This window comes from Ascaphus truei, chromosome 4, assembly GCF_040206685.1.
Source record: "Ascaphus truei isolate aAscTru1 chromosome 4, aAscTru1.hap1, whole genome shotgun sequence".
Classification (NCBI taxonomy): Eukaryota; Metazoa; Chordata; class Amphibia; order Anura; family Ascaphidae; genus Ascaphus; species Ascaphus truei.
This window is the reverse complement of record NC_134486.1, coordinates 126,675,660-126,702,984: the sequence shown is the minus strand read 5'-3', so window position 1 is coordinate 126,702,984 and position 27,325 is coordinate 126,675,660. Positions and strand designations below refer to the sequence as shown.

The following is a 27,325-nucleotide window of genomic DNA, read 5'->3' as shown; positions in this document are numbered from 1 at the left end:
GTTTGCTCTTGTTTCCCAGCCTATCTTAGTCTCTATGCCTGTAATTATTTTGCTACGTATATTATCTGAAATATATGTGATTCAGATCCGCTAAGAGGAGGGGGGGGATGGGGGGAGAGGGAGGAAGGGGGAAGAGGGAGGGGGGCGAGGTAGAGAGATGGGGGATAGGGAGGGGAGGAACGGTGATGGGGGGAAGGTGAGAAAGAGGGGGGGGGGAGTTGGAGGGGGGAGGAGGTCCACTACAGTCTTGTTATCTCAATACATTGCAGTTCAGTCCCGCTTGGTTAAGCCTGCCCTACAACCCAGTCCCCCCAACAATGACAATAGCCTTATCTCTGGCACTTTTCCCTAACAAGGTTCGTCCCCCCACCAGATTTTGGCTGAAACTTTTGGGGTTCTCCTGAGTGTCGCAGAGGTCCACGTCCTTTCTGGTCCCCATTCCAAGGCCCCGGGAGGGAGGGTGAATGGCCACCACCAAAACCCCACTGTCCGGCAAAGTGAACGGCCACGGCCCACCCCCCTGCCAGCCCAGGGCAAACCCCCTGCTCAACCCCGAGTACATGACTGCCCTGGTGTGGCCCACTAGACACCGGCTTCCCCCGCTCACATGCTACGGGAAGAAGGGGGGCCAGATATTGTGAAACAGGAGCGGTATGCGAGGCCTCCGTCTCGAGGTGCCTTGTTGTGTGTGTAGGCATTTCAAGGGAGTGAACTCCTGGAGATGGCATCCCTGATGGCCTGCCTCCCCCGTCCCATAGCAGGAGTCCCCAGACACATGGAAGACCAGGCCAAGCCCACAGCTCATAGGCCTCTGTCAGGGTTCCGGCTACCCCGTGGTCAAGTGCAGGCCCCTCTGGTCTCTGGATCAGGAACTCCAGCAGGCAGGAAAACACACGAGGCATGGCGAACCGAGGTAGCAGCGCACGGGAATGTGTAAGTGTGACTGTATGCAGCGAGGCATCAGTATATTGGGACCAATACTTTTTTTTGTAGCCGGAGCATTCTCCTTCTCTGTCTTCTCTTCTCGCCTCATTTGGTCTTCGAGAGGGGGAAAGAGCTCCTCCGCCGCCATCTCCTTGGTGTTGTTCTCTCCGGACCTTCGCTGCTTCAGCCGAAACTCCCACAAATTCTGCAGCTTTGGTGTGCGATGTGAAGAATTTGACTAACGAGTTTGTGAAGATCTTTAAGGTAGCCAGATATGTTAGAGCAAATTTTCTTTTTTGGTTGTGGAGCGCTGTGCACATATGGCCAAATTTCCTCCTTTTTTAGGGATACTATTATGAAAAAACGTGGAATATCAGCAATCTCTTTCCTTCGTATTGCAGCTGCTGCGTTTCTTTAAAAGCCCTAATGATGTCATTTTTATCATTGAAGTCCAGAAATCGCGCTATAATGGGTCTTGGTCTTGAATTCTGTTGCTCTTTGAATTGTCCAAGTCTATGTACTCTCTCAACTCTGCTTATTTCACGTTTGCTTGTTAACCCCAGTTTCTCTGGCAGCCATTTTTTTGCAGAAGTTTAATAAGTCGTTCTGTTTTAGGATCTCAGGGACTCCAATTATGCGGATATTATTGCGACGGGATTAGTTCTCCAAATCGTCCATTTTTTCTTCTAAAGTTTTTTATTTTTATTTTTTGCAACTCTGCTACTTTTTTGCCCAGCGTGCTCAGGGCATCCTCCACCGTGTTCACTCTGATTTCAGCTTCCTCAACTCTAGAGGTGTGTGAGGTAAAATCACCCCTGAGCTCATTAATAGCTTGCTGGATTTTTTCAGCGTTTAGATCTATCATGGGCATCAATTCTTTAGCAACTGCTTATTGGCAATGGTTTCGTAGTCCAAGCTCTGCTGGTTGTAAGGAGGGCTGCTAGCCTCTGAGTTTTCTTCCCCCTTCCTCAAGGCCGTCGGCCATCTTGTGACAATCTTTCTTCTTGTCTGCTTTTCCTATTATCGGGTGTTTCGAGGACACACTTCTGTTTTTTGAGAGGTATTTCTCCATAAACTGGAGGTCGGAGGTACCCCCTCCAAGGTGGTTACTTTTTTAGGTAAATCTTTGCTGTTTTTTTTGCCGATATTATGCTAATCCCATGGGAGTCAGCAGAGGTTCACTTGAGTGTGGCTCACTGCCTTGGCGCCATATCGGAAATCCCTTTCTCTCTCTCTCTAATAATGATTTCCCTCTCTGTATACATTAATATATTTGACTTATTTTCATTCTATTCTATATTCCATTCTATATTTTTTAATTTGCCTTTTTTTTAATATCTTTGGTTCTTCCATACACTCTCTTATTACACTCTCCTCCCTTTATTTTCTGTTTCTCTCTTTCATTGCTGTACACTTTTTCTGCTATTCCTAATATTTGATCTTTTACTTTATGCAATTGTATCTCTGTGTTTACCACCCTGCTCTACTGTCCTCATCTGTCCAAAATGTTAATCTCCTGACCCCAACTGTTACTCCTATTTTAAAATCCTTTGCCATTCTAAAACAGCTGCCTCGCCTACTGACCTTTTACATGCTAAAAGAGAGCATGCCCCACCGCATGTCCCACCTCATGCTTGCACTCATTCCCTGCTCTAGCTTTTTCAGTGCGGTGAGTGTTGACCTATCAGAGAGCTTATAATGCTCACAGAACCAGGGGATTGTTGGCGCTCTCCCCTTCAAGCGTGCAGTGCCGCGCACCAGCTCCACTCATACAGTGCCGTCTGGACACAACTGCATTAAACTTCACCGACCTTCTTCCTCCGGGAGCCCACAGAACCAGGTACTACCGGAGAAGAGGGCAACATTTGGGCATTACATATGCATACTCTCCAATTTTATCATCAGGTACCTATTGAAAACAAGTCGACCTACTGTACTTTGCCGTGTGTGCGAGGCGGAAAAGCTGCACTGCCCGTCTCCCATTGGTTGAAGTTTGGAACCTTCAGCTAATTACAGCAGCTTGATTGATGACGGACTTGATAAATGGTCCACATGTTACATGGAAGATATTACCAATTAAATTTTATTTTTTAGGTACAAACCTCCCGAAATATGTACAGGTGTTTTATTGGAAAATGATCGGTGCATATAATAAATTGCCAGTAAAATAAGGTACTTTCATAAGTGGTGCTCATTTGCTTGCCAGCTCTTGTATCCCATATTAATAGAGGAACTAAAGTTTCCTGTACCTATTTTCATGCTCTCAATGCGGGAGGGTCTAAACATGCAGGCGGAAGATGGAGATATTAAACGATGATTATCAGTAGGTGTAAAAACATATGCATATTTAATTGAAAAATCGGATACTCTCCTTTACGAAGAGCACGTCACCCCTAGAAATACAAATTGCTTTAGCTTGTTAGATCCGAGGTGCCTTGTAATTTAATACAATCCAATTTTTTGGCTGATCTAACCTTAATTGGGGGACCCTTGAAGCTTATCTGTGGTCGCCGTGTCTCCAGGGATCACTAAATTACTGGTAAAATATACAATTTTTTTGTAGTAAAAAATTACAAATATGACTGCGGGGTCACCAATGGAAAGTTGCAAAGCCATCTCCTGATGATATTTAAGTGGAGGTATTTTTGCTTAAATATCTAGGTATAAATATTATTAGCGAGTACCAATCCTCTTTTCTGGGCAAACTATCCTACTTTGATTAATGCTTTGAGTAATGTGGAGTCCTGGTGTACATATTTAATCTTGTAGATTGGAAGAGTTATTGCAGTAAAGATGAATGTCCTTCCCCAAATAATGTTACATGCTTTTTACATATTATTCCCTTACCTGTTCCGAGGGCCAGTGCAAAGGTATTTGGCACCCTAGGCGAACCTTTAGCTTACGTGTCCCAAATACCCACAATTAACTTTCAGATTTTCTCTAACTGAAAAATTTAAATGTTATACCTAATAGATTTTTTCTAACATTCATACACTCCCCACCCCTATCTCCATGACACACACACACACTTTTGGTCAATGCTGTTTCCTCCTTTTATTGGAGTCTCCTTACACCTCCTCCTGATTGGCTGCTGCTGGGTAATGCAGGATGGAGGAAACTGCCCAGCAGCTGCCCTGCTCTGGGAGATTGGGGAAATCTGCGACTCCTCCCATTCTACCGCCCTAGGCGGCCGCCTGGTTGGCCTAATGTAATGAACTGGCCCTGCCTGTTCTTCACGATCTACAATAAACTACATTGAATTTTGGATTGGGTGCAAACCATTTTGTATTTACCAGAAGAGGCTGGTAGACGCCCACTTCAATTGAGCCAACTGTCAGACTGACATTTACTGCAAGATAGGTCAATTTGAAGCTTCAGTGTTAGACCTAAACATAAAAAAACCCAGAAAGAATAGTGGCGCCCTTGCATATATAAATGGTGATTAACACACATAAAAATGCAATACATAAATTATACAATATAAATGAATACAACCGTATGGTGATAGTAAAGGCTGAATATGATTCCCAAAGTCTGCGCCTGCCTCCAGAGAGGGGATGATGAGATCCAACCGTCAATCAGCACATGTGAATAAATAAACACAGCAACATAGTGTGATATGGTTAACGTAATATATCCCTAAAATACAAGGGTTAAGATGGAGAAAAATCAGAGTGTTAGAGCAAGTGATTAAAAAAGGGGATATTTAATGCACATGAAAAACAAAAAAACAATTAAAAACATGAACTGCCACAGCTCCTGCGTCAGGCTCCTGTGGAATCCTACTTACGAGAAGCAGGTAGGACAAGCGCATGAAAATATATAACATCCGAGAGGAGTGACTGCCTCTCCGCTTCAGATATCCTGCACGGGTATTCCTCCGTCTCCTACTCAGACCAGCTGGGTGGCTCGGTGGGATCTCCGTCTGCTTGGGAGTTGCTTAATGCCATCAGACCTCTGGTGCTCGTGGCCCAGGTGCCTCTGTCCAAAATCTGCTCAGACTCTCTCGCTCTCGTGAGATGCTGCTGTTGGTAAAGGCAGATGTCCGTGTTGGCACCTCAGCTTCACGATGCTCGCGGATTGATGGGATGTGCGCTTGAACGCCAGGACGCAGGGTCTGTGACGTCACCCTACGCATTTCGCGGATTGATCCGTTTCCTCAGTGGTATAATGAAGTATGAAAATAGTCCCTCCATTTAGGATTAAATAGTCCCAAAAGAGTCCACCCCTAATGGGGAAACATGTGTATTGAATCAAGTCCACTTATAGTATATATGCTCAACACTCTGCAAAGAAAACACTTTTAACATTCTAAAATGAAACTGTAAATGATAAAGATAAATCTAAATGAAATACCAGATAATATAAAGAAAAAGAAAACAATCTGATAATTACTTATTGGCCTGACATAATGCTGGCTATTATAACTTATTGTTATGAAATAATGATATATATGAAACACATATTACAATTATAATTAATTCTAAACGCAAAAAACATATAAACTGATAAGAAATATACGTCTTTGCTGAACTCTACAAGTTCAATATTAATTAAAAAATAGGTCCTACATCTTATATATATTTACTGAATTTGTGTGGTCAAGGAAACGAAAAAGTTCAGAGCATAAAGCGCTCCATAAGCAGATATACTGCCCATAGTGGACATATAATGGAAATGAAGAGCATTTCCAAATATGAAAACTTTACAGAGCAAATGCAGATTAATCCGGCAAAAAAGGAACTATACTGAATTCTACGTTTAGCCCTTGAGGTGACAGGGTCTTTAATTCGTAGATCCAGTATAGTTCCCGTTTAGCTAGCCGTCTCATCCTGTCCCCCCCTCTCCAATTATAAAAAGGCGCCTCTATTGCAACACATTTTAGTCCGGGTTTTGACTATGCTGGTTTTTGAAATGCAAGGAAACATTGTGTTATTAAACCGTTTTTTATATTATAGATATGTTCATATAGTCTTCTTTCAATGGGGCGTTGTCAGGGTCTCCTAGAACTCCTGCCTAGCCATAGTCTTCTTTGTCCACTGGGTGTGCTGCTGCCTTCTGTTTCCTCTGGGTTCCTCTGTCTGTCTGTCTTCTTGTTGCTCCTCTCTCTGTCTTATAGCTCTGCTTCCTATTTGTTTCCCTTGCCTTTGTTTCGAGTCAGATTCCTATGCACATGCTTCTGTCTCTGAACCTGATCTGTTCCTGTATTTATTCTGTTCTTAGTAAAGGCCCTTGCTGGTAATCTGGCTTGTCCCTGTTTGTTCCCTGGTCTCAGTCCCTGCTCCCCGGTCTCAGTCCCTGCTCCCAGACCTGTCCCTGCTCCCCTGTCCTGTTCCAGTCTCCTCGTTGCCGACCTCTGCTTGTTACCTGACTGCGCTGTCTGCCGCCTGCCTTGGACCCCTGCCTGTCACTCGACTGCGCTGTCTACAGCCTGCCTTGGACCTCTGATTGTGACCCTTACTACGCTCCTGCTGTTCCGGCCACCGAGATCCTACCCGCCACAGGAGTCTCCCGTGACAGGCGTGTAGTCATTCCCACGTACTGCAGGTCACAGGGACATTCTAGCAAATAAATGACATATGCACTATTACACCGTATCTGGGTCTTGATGTTATATTTGCGAGACGGGACATTAGAGTAAAATTCCTTGGTGTTTGTACTGAATTTGCATGCTGTACATTTATCACACCGGACATATCCTTTATGTATGGAAAGAGGATATTTGTTTATATTAACAGGACAACCAGGAGATAGTTTTGTTTGAAATTATTGGCTTTAGTAAAGATAATTCTAGGTTTGTTGGGTAGAATTGTAGACAGTTCTTTGTCTCTGCGCAGCAAAGGCCAATGTTTTTCAAAAACTTTTTTGATGGTCGGCGCCATTTGGTTATATTTCGTTACAAATGATAATTGTTGTGCCGCATTAGTTGGTTTAGTTCTGTATTTTAATAGATCTTGCCTATGTAGCTGTTCTACCTCTCTGATGTTTTTATCTAACAGTTCCCCTGAATAACCCCTTTCTACAAATTTGGATTTAAGATCCAATGCTTGCTGCATAAATTTATCTTTATTGCTTTTTCTCCTCAGTCTCATGAGTTGGCCTTTAGGGATGTTTTTTATCCAAGTCGGATTATGGTGACTTGTCGCCAGCAAATAATTATTTGCTTGAACATTTTTATAGTATGTCTGAGTGTGTATAACTTGGTCAATGATTGATATTTCCAGATCTAAAAATTCTATTTTGGTTGAATTAATTTGACAAGTGAAAATAAGATTGTTGTTATTATTAATATATTAAATAAATTTATCTAAAACAATCAAACTCCCCTTCCAAATAAACAAAATGTCATCGATGTAGCGCCGCCAGAGCACCAGGTTCGCACCGAGGGGACAGTTGTTCCAGATGTTATCGTCCTCCCATAAATAAATTGGCGTAACTTGGTGCGAACCGGGTTTCAATGGCTGTGCCACACGTCTGTAAATAATATTGCTTATTGAAATTAAAAAAATGATGTATTAAAATAAATTCAATACCCAAAATAAGAAAAGATCGTAATTCTTTAGACATACTGCTATCACTCTCTAATATTCTATTGACAGCTCGACATCCTTGTTTATGCTCTATTACGGTATATAATGATGTCACGTCTGCTGTGACCCAGATATAGTGTGGTTGACAAACAATGTCCCCTAGTTCCTACAGTACGTGGGTGGTGTCCCTTAAATATGACCGTTGCTTAACTATATATTTTTGAAGATGGTAATCAATAAACTGTGATAAATTACAAGTCAAGGATTGGATCCAGAAATGATTGGACGGCCCGGAGGCCGATCCAAACATTTGTGTATTTTTGGAATTATGTAAAAAAGTGGAACTTTGAGTGACTTGGTGTCCAGAAATTCAAATTCCTTCAAAGACAGTACTTTGCTGTCTATTCCATATTGTAGCAGTTCAACCAGCTGTTCTTTATATTTCGGCATAGGATTAGAGGGGAGGGTTAGACCTGGTACAGATCTCTTCCCTTTTATGGCTCCTTAAGAATTTGACATCTGCTATTAGTTATATCGTAGATGAGTTTGAAAAAAGACATATGTCCACCGAGATCAACCCATGTTAAATTTAGACAACAGATACTTATCCTATATTTGTACTCACAGTATTTTGACCCAGAGGAAGGGAAACAGAAAAATCCCAGTGAAACATGATCCATGATGTCTCATAAGGAGAAAAAAATAATTCCTTTCTGACTCCAATAATGGCAATCAGATTTCTCCTTGGCTCAACATCCTTCCCATGTTTACTTATTTGGTATATCCTTGTATACCTTTCCTTTCTAAAAAGATGTCCAACCTTTTCTTAAAGATATCTAGTGTATCTGCCACCACAGTTTAACATTTTAACTTCTCTTACTGTAAAGAACCCTTTCCTTTGTTGCTCATTATCTCCTCTCTTCCAATCTGAAGGGATGCTCGTGTCATTTGTACTGCCCTTGGTATGAATAATTCTCTTGAAAGTTCAATTTATTGATCCCGAATCCATACACCATTTTATGTAAGATAATATTAGACACTCTCTCGGACACTGCAAGACCATTAGACCCCTCTCAGACCTTTCAAGTCTCTTCGAGAGGGGGTCTAATCTTGGCTCTCGGACCCTACAATACCCTCTCGGACCTATACACCATTTTTGATCCTGCAAGACCCGTAGACAACCTTGCAGACCCTGCAAGACCCATATACCCTGTCTTAGACCTTTTAAGACACTTCGAGATGGGGTCTAACCGTGCAAGACCCAAAGACACCTTCTTCGACCCTGAAAGACCTGTAAACAGCCTCATGGACACCAAAAGAACTGTAGACACTTTCTCGGACCCAGCAAGACCGGTAGATACTATGTCGGACTCTGATCTTGCAAGACCTGTTGAACCCTTGTGGGTCTTGCACGGTCCAAGAGAGTGTCTAACAGGACACCTGGGAAGGTGTCTAAGGGTCCTGCGGGGTCTTAGATGGGAAACAGAGTGTAAGAGGAGGTTATGGGTATGAGGGGATATAAGGAAGTAATGGGCGTGGGTGGCATAAGGAAGTAATGGGCCTGGGGGGAGGGGGGAGGGGGGATATAGGTGTGGCCTGGGTTCCCCCCTTGGGTTCCCCTGTGTCCCCTTACCTTTCGCTGCAGCTGCAGTAGGGACCGGAGTGGCGAGTGCATCGCCGGAGCTTCGCCATCTTGATAATGCGCGCTCATTGCCAGGAGTTGTGGTGGCCATCACAAGATTGCGCATGCGCAGTGCAGGCGCATAGTGGAGGTTCATACACTATAGCTCAGCATGGGGAACTACAGCCCCCAGAATGCAAAGGAGCTACCGGTCAGGTGCTGCAGCTAAGTTAATAGGGCTGCAAGGATCCCCTACTTCCAAGAATTATACATTTTGCGCGCAGAGAAACACGCCAGTCGGAGCTTGGACAAGGTCAAGGTAGGTTGTTTGTGCAGGTGTCTGTGGCACCTGCACTAGGCCAGAGACTCCCCGTTAGTCTAAGGTCCCGCTGCCTTAGACCACGCATCCGCACTGCAGACAGGCGGTGCGTGGAGAGGCACTTGACCGCGATATGCGGTCTGTAGGGAGCCGGAGCGGGAGGGGAGCCGGAGTGGGGGGTTGGGGGGACGTGGTAAAACTTTGCCAGGTCTGAGATCGTGGTGCCGTGGTGCCAGCCAACTGCCCATACACATACACACACACACACTTTTCCCCCGCAGCTCCTTCCCTGCTCCCCTCCCAAGCCACTTCCCATCCGTAGCTCCTTCCCTCCCCTCCTTCCCTCATTGGCTGACTGCCGCACCACGTGACGTGTCAGAGCTGCAAATCACTAGGAGCTTGCAGCATCGGCCGGCTGACGCGTCACACCATGCAGTCAGCCAAGTAGTAAGGAGCCAGAGGGGACCTCCACACTGGAGGAAAGGGACTGGTGGTTAGCTGCCGGCGGCCGCACGCGCCACCGGACACAGTGGGACCAAAGCCTTAGGCCCCGACTCCCCTCAGTTTGTGGCTGCTGTAGGGACAGGCCCATGAGATAGGGACACTGCCCCTGTAGCATAAGTGTGAGGGACACAGCCAGGACGCAGCTGCATCCTGGCATCCGGTGGTCTGGGACCAGATCTAAAACTACAGAAAGAGACATTCTGCATGGTGGCACCATCCACACGGGAAACCACCCAACGTAGAGGCAGAGGCTTCACGGACACCTTCCTTGGATTCGTGGATCCCATCTTACAGAATCTGCGCGCCCGGGTGTTGGAGCACCCGGCAGGTACATCATCTCACCACGTGCACCAACTATACACATGCTAGTGGGGCAGCGCTGTCTCACACCCTTGGGTGGGTGATTGACTCTGTGGACACCAGGGTGGTTGGTGCCATGGGGCATCTGTGTTTTGGGGTAAACTCAATACGGGGTGTGGACACTGTTTGGGGTACAGCCCTGCAAGGCCTGAGTGCCACTGTATATATACGTATATGTTATTGTTCTTCCGCATGCAGTGAAACTGTTATATGTACAAACGTGGGTTTCATTGCATGGGGTTCCTGTAACAGTGTTATCCCACATAGTAGGATCCCGAACAGGTGGAGGCGCTACAGACTACAGACTCAGCCGAGGCTCAGCCCTCCTGTGAGCGACAGGTAAACAGCACACGCACACACCATAGCCGCCATATCTCCCAGGGGGTGGGGGAAAGTGCGTTACATAGGGTTTTAATGGGCCTGGAAGTGGGGGGGCGGGGGGGGAGAGGATCTTGCAGGATCTGAGAAGGTGTCTACAGGTCTTGCAGTGTCTGCAAGGGCTTTAACAGGTATTACAAGGTGTATACAGATCTTGCAAGGTATGTGAGAGTGTCTACAGGTCTTGTGGGATCCGAGAGGTGGTCTTCAGGTCTTGCAGGGTCCGAGAGGGTGTCCAGGGGTCTTGCAAAGTCTGAGTGTGTTCCTAAAAGATAGAACAGGTAGAAATAGAGTATTATCAATATGGAGTCATAGGGGAGGGAAAAAGAAGCGCTAATTTAATATAGCGGCAGTCCCAGAGATTAAGTAAATGGGGAACAATGTGATTGCTTATAGCAATAACCTTATTCATTGTTTTGAGGTGGTAAGAATTTAGACCTGGGTAATGCAGTTGATGGGGGGAGTAGGAAGGATTTTGATACGGTGCCACACAAGAGGATAGTGTAAAAAATAAAGGAAATTGGTTTCAGTCCAAATATTTGCACCTGGATTGAAAACTGGTTGAAGGATAGACAGCAGAAGGTTGTCATAAATGGAACCTTTTCAGGTTGTTGTTCGATACCGGGCCCCTGCTCTTTAACTTGTTTATTAATTACCTTACTTGGTAAAGCAAAGTCCCTATCTCAGATCCCGCAAGACCCGTAGACACCCTCTCGGAACCTGCAAGCGCCATAGACACTTTCCTTTTTTTTTTTTTGTATAGCGCTGCTAGTTATACGTAGCGCTTTACAGAGACATTTTGCAGGCACAGGCCCCTGCCCCGTGGAGCTTACAATCTATGTTTTTGGTGCCTGAGGCACAGGGAGATAAAGTGACTTGCCCAAGGTCACAAGGAGCCGACACTGGGAATTGAACCAGGTTCCCCTGCTTCAAACTCTCAGTGCCACTCAGTGTCTTTTACTCACTGAGCCACTCGCTCTCCCTCTGACCATGACCTGTCCTCCAATCTTAAGAATTGGCACCATGTAATTTGTAATGTCCTTGTGATAAATAATTCCTTGTATAGACCCTGAATATATTGCTAGTCATCTTATCCCTTCTTAGACACTATTTTTCTAATGTAAACACATCAAATTTAGTTAGCCTTTCCTCATACTGTAAGTCAGACCTTCCATTCCCCTTATTAATTTGGTGGCTCTTCACTATACTTTTCTAGTTACATAAGGTCTTTTTTATGGAGTGGTGCTAATATTCAAGGTGTGGTCTTACTAAGGATTTATACAGTACGGCAAAATTATGCTCAATCCCCCCCCCCCCCCCCCCCCCCTTCATACCCTGTTTTTTGCAGGATACTGTATCTTATTTGCCTTTTCTGGATTGCCGGACATTGAGCACTATTGCTAACCTTGCGGTCTACAAACACTCCTAAATCCTTCCGCATCAAGGCTGGTCTTCATTTTTCCACATTTAATTTGTAAGTTGCTGGTTTGTTCTTGCTTTCCAAATGCATAACTTTAGATTTATCTGTATCAAACGTCTTCATCTGTCATTTACCTGCCCAGGTTTCCAGTCTATCCAAGTCTTTCTGGAGAGAAATCACATGCTGCTCTGATTTTCCTACCTTGCCTTATTTAGTGTCATCAGCAAAGATGGAGATTTTTGCTTTACCAATTAAGATAATTAATCAACAAGTTAAAAATCATTGGCCCCAGTACCGAACACCAACCTGAAAAGGTTACATTTGACAACTCTCCATTGTCTATCCTTCAACCAGTTTTCAATCCAGGTGCAAATATTTTTTTACCTAGACCAATTTCCTTTATTTTCTACACTATCCTCGTGTGGCACCAAATCAACAGCCTTCGTAATCATACGTAGACCACATCAACAAAATTATTGAGGAGCGGCTCAGTGAGTAAAGACACTGACTCTGGCACTGAGTTTGAAGCAGGGGAACTTGGTTCAATTCCTGGTGTCGGCTCCTTGTGACCTTGGGCAAGTCACTCTATCTCCCTGTGCCTCAGGCACCAAAAAACAGATTGTAAACTCGAGGTGGCAGGTACTGTGTCTGCAAAATGTCTCTGTATAGCGCTATGTAAAACTAGCAGCGCTATACAAGAACAAACAATTACTGTACTATTAATTATTACCCCAGTGTACATTTTTACTTACCTCCTCAAAAAAAAACAAATAAGATTATGGCTTTAAGCAATACCATTGTTTCCAATTTACTTAACCTCTGGGACCGCCAGTATATACAATAGGCCCTTCTTTTTCCCTCCCCTATGACTCTCCTTATTGATTATCCTCAATTTCTACCTGTTAAATCTAAACAGGCTTTTATTACCTGGAAATGAGCTGGCATCACAAGAACTAGCGATGTGTTTAGTTAGGGTAAACTAAAAAGTCTTTTGAGGAGATTAAATCTTCTCTTGCGATTCTGCCATCTGAATATTTTCATTTTATTATATTCAATTGCATCATTTTGTTGCAAATACAGACACTCCAGAAGGTTACCAGAGATCGCTTTTTATTTCAAAGCATATGTTAAAAACAAAAACAAAACAAAAAAAACCTTATATCTTAAGGGACTAACATACATTTTAATTTAGCTCCTTAGGTAATGGTAAAGGGAATTAGAATTAGTAGCAGGGATAAGATTTGTCTTACAAATTTCCAAAAATTCAATTTGTACTGAAACTTAGAAGGCTTCAACAATGCTACATAGGTGGTATTTTACTTCTGATGGACGTCATACAATTCATGAAGGGATCTTCCTCTCTCTGTCACAGAGGTGGTGGTAAGTTTGGCTCGTTCTTGGTGGGACTGTTCCAAGATAGTCTCTGTGACAGAGCAGAACCCCTGTCTAAATGGGTTTCAATAGAAATCCTGTATTGATCGGAGGAATCAAGCAGGGAGCTGGTTAATTGCAGCTACAGACAACCAGTCTCCACCTCGATCAGACAGGTAGAAAAGACTCCTGCTTGAACTGCAGGGGAGATCTCTTGATCACAGAGGAACTGTGATGCCAGCAAGAGATTCACAGGAACAGTTGTCTTGAGCACAGGACTATGCTGCCTGCAAGACACCCCGAAACCAGACCCTACATCCAGGGCGCAGGGGACCCTGGAACCCGCTAGAGGGTGGCCCCCAACGGACACAACCCAGAGATTGACAAAGAGCCCCCTGCTTACAGGTACCTCTTTGGACTTTGGGGTCATAGGTTGGCAAGAGGCCTAGCCTCCCAGCCCTGCAGATAGTTACTGGGAAAACTCCCTAGGGACCCTTTAATCACTTTGCTTCACAAACCCATCTTGCATAGATTTACGTCCAAATAGAAATTAGCCTTACATTTTGTTTGCTCCCCACTAAGCAATTTGAGCCTGGAAGCAGCCGTCTCACTGGTATTTTTCAGGTTATATTAATGGAAAAATTAATAGCCCTAGGGTATGGGAAACTTGGTGGCGATTTGTCGCTCAGTCTACCCATGTAAGGAATTGGGGAACACGTCCTTTGCGACGTGTTCCCTCCTTACCTAGTGCTGCTGAGACTGCTCCACCCTCTGCTCGTGCACGCAACCCCTCTCTGATTACAGAGTGTGCGCGCACCCGCAGCTCTTCAGCCCCTGCCATGGCGCTTGGCTCCGCCCCCGGATGCGCCGCGCTGCTCTCGAGCATGGCGCACGCACATGACGATGTGCAACGATCCCCAGCTGCGTCTCAAGCATCATTTGTGCCTCTTCTCCTGCAGCCTATCCCAGCTTCCGCTGGGGCCGCGCCTCCGCTCCACCCCGTCTCATTGATTCTATCTGCCTACATATACCGTGTTCCTGCTCTCAGTCAGTGCTCAGCATAATTCGGTGTAGTCTCACTGCTTCCTACAGTGGTGCCTTGCCTTGTTCCAGTCTTGTCTTTCAGGTTAACCTCTTGTGTACCGACCCGGCTTGTAAGTGAACCCCTCTGGATATGGACCTCGGCTTACCCTCGACTACGGTGACTTCTCCAACCCCTGATCACGGCTAACGGACCTGGACTATGCTACCATCTGTAATCCCAGACCACGGCTAACTAACTTCTACGATTCTACTCTCTCCAATCCCAGGACCTGCAAGTATACAGATTAACGCTCTCTCTCCAACCCAGACCCGGCAACGCTAGACAATCCGCCTTCCAGGCACGCATCCGCTACTGTGGGTGCGTGGCTTTGTACCTTCCCTCCTCAGTGCCGGGGTCTTGCCTTGTTTGTGGGTAGCGCAAGCGTTACAACCCCCTTGCAAATAATTACTTCGATTTAACAATTTCTGTTAAAAAATTTGTTTTAGAGGATTTTGGATTCATGGTTCTCAGAGGAAACCTCCCTCGCTCACAATAGAAATCTACTAACTCTCTAAACTGGAGCCCTTGCTGTAGACAAGACCCTAAAAGATTCTTTATCGATTCATCCAAGTACATGGTACGTGTTCGGCAGAGAGCTATTATATACCGTATTTCCTCGGCTTGGGAGGTGCACACTAACACCGGAAGTTGACAGGTGTCTGACTTCCGGTTACAGTGTGCACCTCCCAAGCCGTTCCACCCATGCCGCTCTGCTCCTGCTTGGCTCTCCTGCTATTATGATCTCCTGCCGCCACCGAACGCCCGCCCTCTGTCTTATCTTCATTCACCTGCAGACTTGGGACCACTCCCGTCACACACCCGACGCCGCTTCGTCCTCCACCGACATGGGACCTCTCCTGAAACATAAGTGAAAAGAAGGGGGTTAGTGCTATAGACACTTGTTTTTATTATTATTTTATTTTAATACATCGATTCTAAGACACCCCCCGATTTAAGACATGTGAAAATCGGAAAAAAGGTGCGTCTTAGAATTGAGGAAATAGGGTAGATCAAACCCGCTATGAAAATTTGTTTTTTTTCGCAAGGTAGAACTTATGTGAATTCACCCAAAAAAGTTTGGTTCATTGGACTTTAAAAAATTATGCTTGAGCATGCAGTTTCCCCTACTGTATCTCCACTGGAGTTTGCTTTTCTCTCTCAGGTCCAGGATGAACATTCTAAAGTGAGTCGAAGCGAACTCTAGTGGTAAAAGGTGGAATTGCATGCCATCGCCTCAATTTTTTTGTAACAAAATGTTCTAATCAACTTTTGCGAAGAAATATACAAGTTTCTGCGAAAATGTGCGTTCCGAACTTTGACCCTTCCGCCCAGGTCTAATTGTGGTTACAACAGAAGAGCAAGCTGTCTTGGCTTACCCTCCCTTCTACACTAAGCCACACAGGACCTGCAGGTGGAACAAATACACAGGTATAAGAGACCACTGGAAAGGCCTTTATAGCAGTGGAATAGCCTGCATCGCGTTTTATTTTTTCAATGACAGAATTGAGGCAGGGGGTCTCCCAAGCTGAACTGTGTTCATTTTAGATTCGGGGACCGTGCTTCCAGAGATACTTACCTCCATAGCGGTGCCGTTTTTTATGCCGACAGGGAAATAGTGTGCCTAACATAATGGAGGCTTTAAATGTCCAGCCTCACGTGGACCAATAGAAAGCTGTGACGTCTGTTATGTCTTTCTATTGGCCATCGTGACTGGGACATTTACAGGAATACTGGTAGCACCTAAGAAGGTGAGCATCACTGGGAGCAGGGGGTCCCCGGACCTGAATTAACAGTTCAGCTCCAGGGAGCCACTGCTTCAACCCTGTTCTGCTGCTTTAAAGGCCTTTCCATTGGTCCCTCCTGGAAGTCCTGTGCAGCTTAGTTTAGGAAGGAGGTTGAGCCAACATGCAATAAAGCCTGTACCTTTTACAGTTTAAGTTAATGCTATAAGAAGGGGTCTCCCAATGCACAAATATACTTGCAATGTATGTGCAAATGACCCTCACTTTGTTGAAAATGTCATTTTTATAATTAATCTTCCATAACTACAGTTGGCCACCAGAAATATCCTTGCCAACAAGTAACCTCACTAAATGTGTGTGTTTTCCACAGAGGGAGTCAATGGATGCCAACACGATCAACTGAAAAAATGAAATAATTAGATTGTAAGCTCCTCGGGGCAGGGACTCCTCTTCCTTAATGTTAATTTTATGTCTGAAGCACTTATTCCCATGACCTGTTATTTATATGATATGTATTTCTACTGTGAAGCGCTATGTACATTTATGGCGCTATATAAATAAAGACATACCATACAAATAAAAGAATGTTGTATTATCTCCTCTGAAGAATAACTTTTGTGCTTGTGCACAGTCAGAACCCCCAGTGTGGAATAGGATTAAAAATGATCAAGTAGCACAGATCAATGCTTTCAAGTACTGTGCTTCTAAAATTAAAAAAAGAACAATTCCAGCATTTACATTAGAAAAATAATACATGAGTAAGAATGCACCAAAGTGATTATTCTTTAGCCATTAGTAACACAACATGCTGAGCTGCCAGCAAACAGTCCATACTAACGTAAACCAATTTGATTTCAAAGCACGAACAAAACCAGACATAAATCAGCACTTTACAGAATGCCTAATGAACTGTTCACAGTTTCAGGAAAAGCTAAATAGATTTTGTTTTTTATTTTTTTTAAACCCAAGCTCCAATAAATCTTTGCATGTGGCAAGTTGCTTAGCATTGACTTGTAAATGCATCAGCATGAAGGGGAATTTCCCCAAATATTTTTCATTAAAAAAAAATGAACCTATATAATTTATAAAATAGTTCAACTTTAACCCTTCACTTAAATTTTCAGCAACAGAGTGAATCAATTATGAAGATTGTGTCCTAATTTGTTCAATGAAATGTTTTTTTTTGATCTGTATTAAATACATAATAGAACAAAATAATATGTATACACTATATACAAAAAAGGGCATCTCATGAGTGCGGGATACCATTTTTGTATCTAGTGTTTCTACCATTAGGTGATTTAGGGATCCGTCTTGGTTTTCACCACGCCTACAGTACTCTATTTATTCTTTAAAGTGTGCTGTTTGTCTACTTTTGCTCCAAATATAACATGTATAGTTTGTCACTTTTTAACCGGTCAAGTTGTGCCACAACTGAAGCACTCCACATGGATTCATTCACTAAAGTAATCACACAAAAAGCCGTGGTCAGTCAATGTATAGGCAAAGTTCTAGCAATGCGCTTTTTCTGCCTCCCACTGACAATCATAACTAGTCGCATTCCTGGGAAATCTTAGGATAGGGGGTAAAAATAATATCTGAGGAATTACATGAATGAAATGATGAATGAGCAGGATAGCTTGCTGAACATATCCAGTTATGCTTCATAAGCAGACATGCCCACTTCCATTAGTGCCAGTGCTTTAGTTAGCCAGGTAGGGCAACCACCAATAAGGAAAACACGTTTTAGATATTATATGACCAGTGTATATCATAAGATAAGCCTTGCTGTATTTATTAAACTTATTTGTATTTATTTTGCCGCCTTTGACTATTTCTTTAAAAGTCAATTTTTCCTTTTGGCCTTTGCACTGAGGGGCTTAGACAATCAATGGAAGGTGTAGGGTTGTTCACAAAGAATGAAATGGACAATCGATTAACATGATCTTTGCAAGAATGACTATACTTACTCCTGAAAGTGCAATAGTGCTAGTGAGGTTCTGGAGAGGTATGGAATGAAACTAATCATTTTATTTACAAATCTGTGCGCATTCTTTACAAAGGGTTGGCCCTTTATGCAAAATAAATGAATACACTGTAGTGCAACCACACAAACTTAAATACAAATTAAACTATGATGGAACTGGAAGGTTAATTAACATGTGAGGATCGGGCTTAGGCCACGCCTCCATGACATGTCTCGTGATGCCCCCGGTGACGCACCTTGCGCTGACAGGGTCGTGCGCAGGCGCCGTCCATGGAGTGTCAGGCACAGGATACAAACACAAGTTAGCACTGACAGCAGAACAGCTGATTCATCTAGGACACCTGCAGTGTTAACTTCGCCCCGTGACGATCAAGTGGTACGATAGATTATCGTATTCACCTGTGCTCCTTGTCTTGGATTGGCTCTACAAATCAAGTCAATCATCTGCTTCATTTGTGTACCTCTTGTCCTATTGGTTCACCTACCTTTATATGCTCAGTTATCCCTGCTCCAAATCGGCTGAGCATCGTAGTCTCTACCTAATGACGAAGTGCTGTCCACAAGCTTCTGCTTTCCATACCCTACCTTGTTTGTCTTGCCTTGCCGTCCAGTTACCTTGACCCCTACCCTACTTCCCAGACCTCTGCAACCTCAACCTTGGCTTGGATATATCTACCACTCTACCTTCTACTACTCTCGACCAAGTGACCAAAACTATCCTACAGTCTCCTACCCTCGACCACAGCGAGTATATCTACCACCTTACCTCTCCAAACCCTGACCCGGCTACACGACAACAAACCTGCACCCCAGATGTGGAGTTTACAAACCGCCACCTCGGCCTCGCAGTTCCGTCCTGTTTGTGGCGAGCACTTGTTACAGTTGTATAGATGAATGCAAGTCATTGGGTACTCTACTAAATAGGACTCCTCTCCCATTGAACTTCTTGGCACATTTTTGAACTTTTTCACAAGTTTTGAGCAAAACATGGGCAAAGTGAATTTGGGTAAGGTCGCATATCTCCTATAGTATAAAACTCTCTGCTTAAGTCTGGGTAATGGTATGTATTTGCTGCTTTAAAACGATTAAACTAGATAAGCACGGTTATTGTTAGGGTAACCATTTATAAAGGACTATGCACACCTAATTTTGTGACGAAAAAAAATGATTAAAAGCACTATTTGAAATATATTGCATTTATTCATTGTTTACTAAGCATAAAAATTACACACATTTTCTTTAGACATGGCATGCTTTCAAACTTTTTTTTTTTTTTTTAAACAATGCAACGTTGAAAAAATGGAAAGCTTTGACATGTTCTAAAATGTACATACATGTTTATATCATACTGTATACAAAAACATGAAAACAAAAAGTGCAACTTAAAAAAAACAACAAAAAAAACATCTCATCCATAGGACAAGATGTTAGAATTAAGGTCAAAATTCAGACATTTAACAGAGGCTAAAGAAGTCATTTTATATACAGATTTTGATCTATACATCTATGTAGCATAGTGCAGATACTACCATTACATCAAAGAAGCTTTGACATTACCATTCAACTCATTGGCCCCTATTAGAATAATGTATGGTAAGACAAAAAAAAAAACAACCCACAAACATACACTTTAATTGCAATATCATTCAGTTAAAAAGCTACAGGTACTAGAACTTTGTAACATTCTTCATTGCCAAGAGATCCACTCCCATCTTCCAACAAAATGATCTCTTTTTTTTTAGCCTACCTCTACTTGAAGGTAGAGGCAGGGGGGGGGGGGGGGAGATTTGTATTTTTTGGGGGTTGGTGACCCTGTTGCCATATTTATAATTTTGTGTGTTTCAAATATTAAGTTGAACGTACCAGTTCAGGTAAGGTGAAAACAAAAACAACTGCAAACAGACTGCAGCTTTAAACAACATCTAATTTGCAGTTTGCAATTAAGAATGTTATTGAAATTCTTCCGTACATGGGAAATGTTAAACAGTCTGTTGCCAAAGCAGCAGTTCATTTGCTGGTCGCTACACTCGCTCCCTGAAAATTACCATAGCGTAATCAGGGATCTTCGGGCTACGGGTTTACGTTATTAATCTCTAGGTGGTGGCAGCGTCTCCCGGCATCCGTCAGCGTCTCCCGGCATCTGTCAGCATCTCCCGTCAACATGGCGTCAAATGGCACCGCGTTGCCATGACAAAGGGATGCTACGTGACATCACAATGTTACGTGGTGTCATATTGCCATCCCAACGTGGCATCATGTGATGCGTCGGCGCCATAAGGCGACCCTTTATCATGGCAACTTGACGCGTAAAGTTGTGGTTACATAGCGTCCCGTTGTCATGGCAATGCAGCGCCATTTGAAGCCACCCAGCCATGTTGTTGGGAGGATGTTCGGAGGATGCCGGGAGACGCCACCTGTAAGAGATAGAACATTTATCTCCGGGCTAGCCTTCAATAGAAGGTGCCAGCCCTGGTTCTAATACAACTTTAAAGCAGCAATGCTCTCTGCTGTTTTTTGCTTTCTTTTTCCTCTGTAGCTGAAATGCGTTAATTTGAGCTCTGGGGAACCACAGTTCCTCCAGGGGAAACAAAATAACATTTAAATCTCCTGTGTCACGCGAGCTATTGGGCGGCCATTTAAACCCCATGTAGAAACCAGGCAGTGATACCGGTAACTTCACTGGTGTCTCGAGAACCCTGGTGCTGAACCGCGTTAAATTCAGTAAAAAAACAAACAAAAAAAAAGGTGGGTATAGGGTATTGCTTTAATATTAACGAGAAGAGACTGTTGCTTTCTACTACAATATCACACCCAGAGCGCTTGAACAGACCTTTGGCAAGGTTAGGTCTGAGAATACTATACGTTTTTTATCCTTAAAAACAGTTGAGAGAGAGAGAGGGGGGGGGGGAGAGAGAGAGGGGGGGGGGTGAGAGAGAGAGAGGGGGTGAGAGAGAGGGTGAGAGAGAGGGGGTGAGAGAGAGAGGGGGTGAGAGAGAGAGAGAGAGAGGGGGTGAGAGAGAGAGAGAGGGGGTGAGAGAGAGAGAGGGGGTGAGAGAGAGAGAGAGGGGGTGAGAGAGAGAGAGAGAGGGGGTGAGAGAGAGAGAGAGAGAGAGGGGGTGAGAGGGAGAGAGAGAGAGAGGGGGTGAGAGAGAGAGAGGGGGGGGGTGAGAGAGAGAAATTTACGTTTTATTGCGTTGTGCATTTTAATTTAAGTGGAAGGACGAATAATAATTGAATACAAAATACAAACTATTGGTTTTAATGAGTGTAGTGTATCTTAAGGTTTTTAAAAATATTATTTTTTGGGACACCCAATCTTAATTGATTGCCAGTCAGCCTGGGCTCACCAAAAGCAATATACAATTCACATTGTGATTTCTATAGCGCTTCAATACATTATCAATATATGCCCACTTTTTTCATTGCATCCATTTTGTATTGAGGTTAGTTTGCCATTGTATTGCATCTACCTACCCATTCACTTTAATACAAAATATTGCTGCTGATGTTTAATGAATAGGACATTTACATTTTTTGATTTATTTTATTTTTTAAACGTCCTAGCTTGGACAGAGTTAGAAACTTTCAAGAATTACTGGAATAGTTGTTTTTGTTTTAAATATATGTATATACAGTATAAGGGCAACATGAATTTGTGAAATGATTCAAAATTAAAACCAAATTCTCACAAACACATACAGTATCTTGCAAGAAAACAAAATATTCTGATCTTAATAAATTCAAGTTTAGCAAAAACCCAGTGTATTACCCAGCAATGATTTGGCGGGTTCAACTATAGCTGTATGCTACTTTCAGGTTTGTTGAAACATTTAGAATGAAGTTCTTTGAAAAGAAAGTATTTTCCTTTAAGATGTGATCCTCCTAATGGAACTATTATTTTAAATTAATTGTATTACCTTTTAATGTTTGATGCTGCTGGTTGTATTGAGTCGGGTAACAAAATGCTGATGTAAATGTCAGCTCCCTTTCAGTGTACACAGAGGAAACAAAATTCAACTCAAATAACTTAAGACTTAAAGTACCCAAAATATGTACAAAACTTATCTGAAAAATGGTCCCTACGATCAATCACATTACAAATGAGTACTAACATTGCAAAATGTAAAGATAATGCATCAGTAACTAACTTGTATATTTGAGTAACAAGCATTTTTATAGATTTTTTTTTTGGGATCGCAAAAAGTGATGAGCTAAAAATTGAATTATTTCTTTAAACTACAATTTACATTAGTTACAAGCACTTAAATATGTATTTTCATATAGTACGTTTTCGGATATCCACAAGTAATTTTTTTTCACATGGTTGCTTCATGAAATATCATTTATATCCTAATGCACACTAACAGAACTGGCTTCGTATGTACTATCAGTGTTTGAAAGAGATTAGATCAAAGGTTTTTGATAAGAAACATTGCCCTTCTACAGTATTTATTTAGCAGTGAAAACATCTTCCCGTTGCTGGAGAAGAATTCAGCCCCATTAAAATGAATGGGATAAAAAAAAAAATGTTCTCCACCACTGGTAAGACTGATTCATGGTATATTAAATAGGGGCCATTGTGTGGTTAACAACAAGGCATATACAATAAAAGCAGGCTCATAAATATGGTAATAAATTACACAGATTGTTCCATGCCAACATATTTAGGTATTGTATGTATCTTTTTGCTATACTAGGATAGAAGCAATCATTCTAATTACAATTTTTACACACACACTATATTACGATCTTCCTTTATACGGAGATTACATATCTTATCTACTTAGATTTGAATAAAATACAGAAGATCACAGATGTAATGGTAACATATGATGGGATGTTGTAAAGTTTACATAGCAGTGTATGGTGATGTATCCAGTATAGCAGTGGGTCTCTTTCAATAATGTAACTTTTCTATTAACATTAGCTACCCTCTCTTTGATGGCCACTGTGGATATTAGCTGTAGTAGAGAGGAGTAATTGATTACATGCATTTAACCTTTCACTGCCAGACACCTGCAATAGATTGTTTTGTCTTGTAATGCAGGACCCTCTTAGCAAAGGGGCATATATATATATTTTTTTATATTTTATGAAGAACACAAAAGAAAATGCACAAAGTGCTGTGGAATTGTTGACCTTGGTTCCCTTTGAATGACCAGTTACCACATAATAAATGTTGAGAAAATGTTTTGATTACATAAAATACAGGGCTTTAATATTTGCTCTGGAACGCGCATGCGCATGAAACTACCTCTATGGAAACGGTTTTATTCAAGTGAATCACAAAGTATCCTGATACATATCACATATACCAACACTATTTTACAGAGTTGGTTAGGTTTGTACAAGTTGTGTTCCAATTAAAAGCACAATGTAAAGTGTTAAACCCTGGTTGTGTGGATTTATTTTAAGTAGTAAACAATCTATACTTCATGCACGACAATGCAATAGTGTTGTGGCAACCAGTAATAACATTTTAACCCCACCTGATGTATAAAATAAAACTATGGTTTTGACAGACATTCTTTTTCAAGCTTTACCATAAAACTATTTGTCCCTCACTACAGTCTTGACTTCCTTCAGCATGGGGCAACAACACTAGAGGCAAAAACAAAGGCATAGCCACGCCAGCAAAGAATGGAAGGAAAACATTTGCTGCATGTATTCCCAATAATGCAGTTTGCCAATCTATAGTATGCTTACGAACCTCACTTTGTAATTATGCTTTTGAACATGAAGACATGGAAAACCAGTAGCTCTCAAAACTGGCATGCTACAAACCATTTCTTGGGCACAAAGTTACAATACTGAGTCAGTGTAGCGGACAGAGAAATGAGCATTGCAGTGACTGATTACATCATAAAATATTTGATTTGATGTTTCAAACAGAAAAGAAAAGAGGGAGGCTAACAAGTCTTGAAAGCAGCCAACCACACAAGATCAGCCCTAGCAGCCTGGAATCTGAGAAAGGTTTTCCCGGGAATTTATGTGGCCAGTTGAGGTCTAGATCTTTCTTTAGCTTTTCTTCATATTGTGGACATGCGTCCAAATTGGAGATTTCTTTATACTGTAGTTGTAATATACAAATATTCAAGATTGCACAAATATTGTTCAGATGTTCTGTAGTCACCTGAAGGAGAAACTTGCATTCACTCAAAATCTAAAACAATGTACATCTACGAAGAACCCATGTTGACCGGTTAATAGACATCACATTTTTAACAAGCCTATGCTCCTCCAGGACCCTTAAGTCTACAAGAACTCTGTACTATTTGTCTGAACTAGTAATAAAAGTGTGCTCCATTAGAATATAGTTTGGATCAATTATGGCACGCTCTGCGTTTTGCTACCACAATGCATATGGCTTTTGTCTGGCTAGCTTTCTACTATGGAAGGACGCAAACTCTCTTTGGTTGGCATGATGTTTATTTATTAGACTTAATTAAAAAGAAAAAAGTGCTCAAGTCTCTAAAGTAAATTTACGTCTCTGATATTGAGAGGTGTAACAAAAAACGGGCTATGCAGCAATCCACATTACTGCTTAACCCTCACTCAATTTATAATCTGAACTGAATGAAGATGGAGTACATTTCTTGATCCTTAATCTAGAAGATGCCGAGTTACCAATACATACATTTTATGCCTAGTCTTGCCTGGATTGGAGAAATAGTTGCCCCAATGAAATGTCAGTGAACTATTAGTGTATGACTATGTTACTCGAACAGCCGTTTCACAGTAATCCTCATGCAGCTGTGCAGACATCAAAAAACTTTGTGTATTCAAACTGCATACATCATACTACTGTTTTTACTTGATTGGGAAGCCATGTTACCACGGGGGTGGTGGTGGGGGGGAAGGGGACGATGACTGATTTTGTAATAAAATGGAGTTACTCTGTTTGTAACAAACAAATTTGAACAATAAGAATGGACAATGCATGTCTTGAAACTTTCATATATCAACTGTAAACAATATGGCGCAACAAACATAGGAGTAAGGATACTGCAGTAATACAGTGCATGACGTTTTAAGTAGTGTTGTACCGAGTCCTACATTTTTCTGGGTACCCGGCAAAAATAGGCAATTTCAACGGGCTGCCCGGGTATCATACACTTACCTGTAGTCAGCAGAGGGTAAGACCGCTACGGAGGGTGAGGAGGATCGCGGCGACATCGTGGGAGCAGCAGCAGATGTCCTGGTGGCGGTGACAGCAGCAGAAGTCCTTGTTCAGCCAGTGGGAGCAGTGGAATACAGCACACAGCTGATGCTGGTGGGAGCTGGGGAACCAGGTAATTGGAGCATTCCTATTGGACAGCCGGGGAGGAGCTGGCTGGCCAATAGGAACGCTCCTGCTCCAGTCACATGGTTCCCCAGCTCCCACTAGCATCAGATGTGTTCCGCTGCTCGTGCCGGCTGAACAAGGACTTCTGCTGCTGCCACCGCCGCCACCAGGACGTCTGCTCCTGCTCCCACGATGTCGCTGCGGTCCACCTCACACTTCGCAGCGTTCTTCCTCAGCCTCCGTCACCGGCTGCAGATAAGTGTTGAAGATTTTTTTCAGCTGCTCTGAAATTATCCGGTGCCGGTTCCGACCTGGTGCCAGTCCCAGCTGCTTGGTCCGGGTAATTTCCAGATAGCTCTAAAAGCAAGCCAGGTAATTACCCGGTACTCGGTACATCACTAGTTTTAAGCAAAGATATGTTCAAGCAAAACTACTTGAGCTGAGACACTGAAATTTTTCTCTAAGGGATTGGACAATATTCTGCTGACTGGCAGGTGGTACCCTCCACATATAGTCATTTAGTTTGTCTGCATCATCATAAGCCACTAGACTAGGGTCAGATGCATCCTTGCCATTGCTGGTGCTACAGAGAGTGTGAGAAAGATCAGGCTTGCCATGTGCACTCAATTTCACTGTTTGGTTGGAAGCAGTCTCCAGCCCATCGTCCTCATCTTCTGACTTTATCTCCACATAATCATCATCATCTCCTTCACCTTCAGCGTCTTTGAAGTTAGCAAAATAGTTGAGAGTAGCTATTTGAGCATTGAGAGATGAAATGGTGTTCAACACCAAGACCTTTTGGGAGTCCTGCAGTGTCATAGCGGAGCGCTCCTCAGGAACTTGCGGGATTGTTTCCTCTATGGAGCGTTCGCGAATGTTGGGCCTTAAGCTATATTGTGACTGTTGTGCTGCTGCCAATTTTGCATGTCTTCGAGATTCCCCTGTTCTGTGAATCAACATAGATGTTGTGGACTGCGAACGGATGTATGGCTGTGGTGTTTCACAGACCACTCTCCTTCCTAGTGAGTTATAAGCATGGTCCTGATGTGTATTGTCATTATTTTGCTGGCTAAGAGCACTCCACCTCTGCGCTGGCAATGGTGATTGAGCCGAACTTGTCAAAGATGGTACAGAGCATGCAGTTGCAATGTGTCTTTGGTGGCTTCTGGAACCATTTTCAGATTTTGACTTTAAGTCCTTAAAGTCAGGCCATGTGAAAAAGTCGGCTACTTCTCCATTACCGTTTCTAGAATGCAAAATCAAGTCATTTGCTTGCAAACATTTACCGCGGCGCGGAGAGCTGGAAGGAGATGGGGGTTGTGGAAATGTTGGTCTCGAAGGGGACTCCTTTGACCGGCATTTGGCCTCTTTCTGCATTCTCATAGGCGAGTCACGAAAGATAATCTGGTCATAAAGCTGCGAATATTCAGCAATTCTTGCACCTGTTAATTAATAAATTGTATTTAGAAAACAAATACAATAATCATAAAAGCATACTACATAGTATTGACCAGTGGTATCCAAAAAATTGTTGTACAGCGCACAGGAACAGAGAGCAATGGTCAGGGTAATGAAAAAATTCGTCAAAAACTCCTACGCGTTTCGTGCGCGATTGCACTTTATCAAGGATAAGGATAAAGTGCAATCGTGCACGAAACGTGTAGGACAGTTTTTGATGCAATCTGTGGGGGAAAAGGGAAGGGGGAGGGGGATGGGAAGGGGAGAATCCTGCTCAGCTCAATATAGACTCTCCCCCCCAATACGGACAGTTTTTGAACCCCGTTTTTTTTCTGTTTGTCC

At 42.9% G+C, this 27,325-nt stretch overlaps 1 protein-coding gene across 8 annotated transcripts in view; it reads right to left on the bottom strand.

Annotated features, from left to right (window-relative positions):
* Window positions 1-21,262: 21,262 nt before the first annotated feature.
* Window positions 21,263-27,325, bottom strand: part of PLEKHG1 (pleckstrin homology and RhoGEF domain containing G1) — a 283,450-nt gene continuing 277,387 nt past the window's right edge. For all 8 annotated transcript variants that reach the window (XM_075596564.1, XM_075596565.1, XM_075596562.1 and 5 more), the window contains one exon: window positions 21,263-26,967. In XM_075596564.1, coding sequence (XP_075452679.1) covers window positions 25,946-26,967 — 1,022 coding nt within the window. In that variant the 3' untranslated portion in view covers window positions 21,263-25,945. The remainder of the gene's footprint in view (window positions 26,968-27,325) is intronic.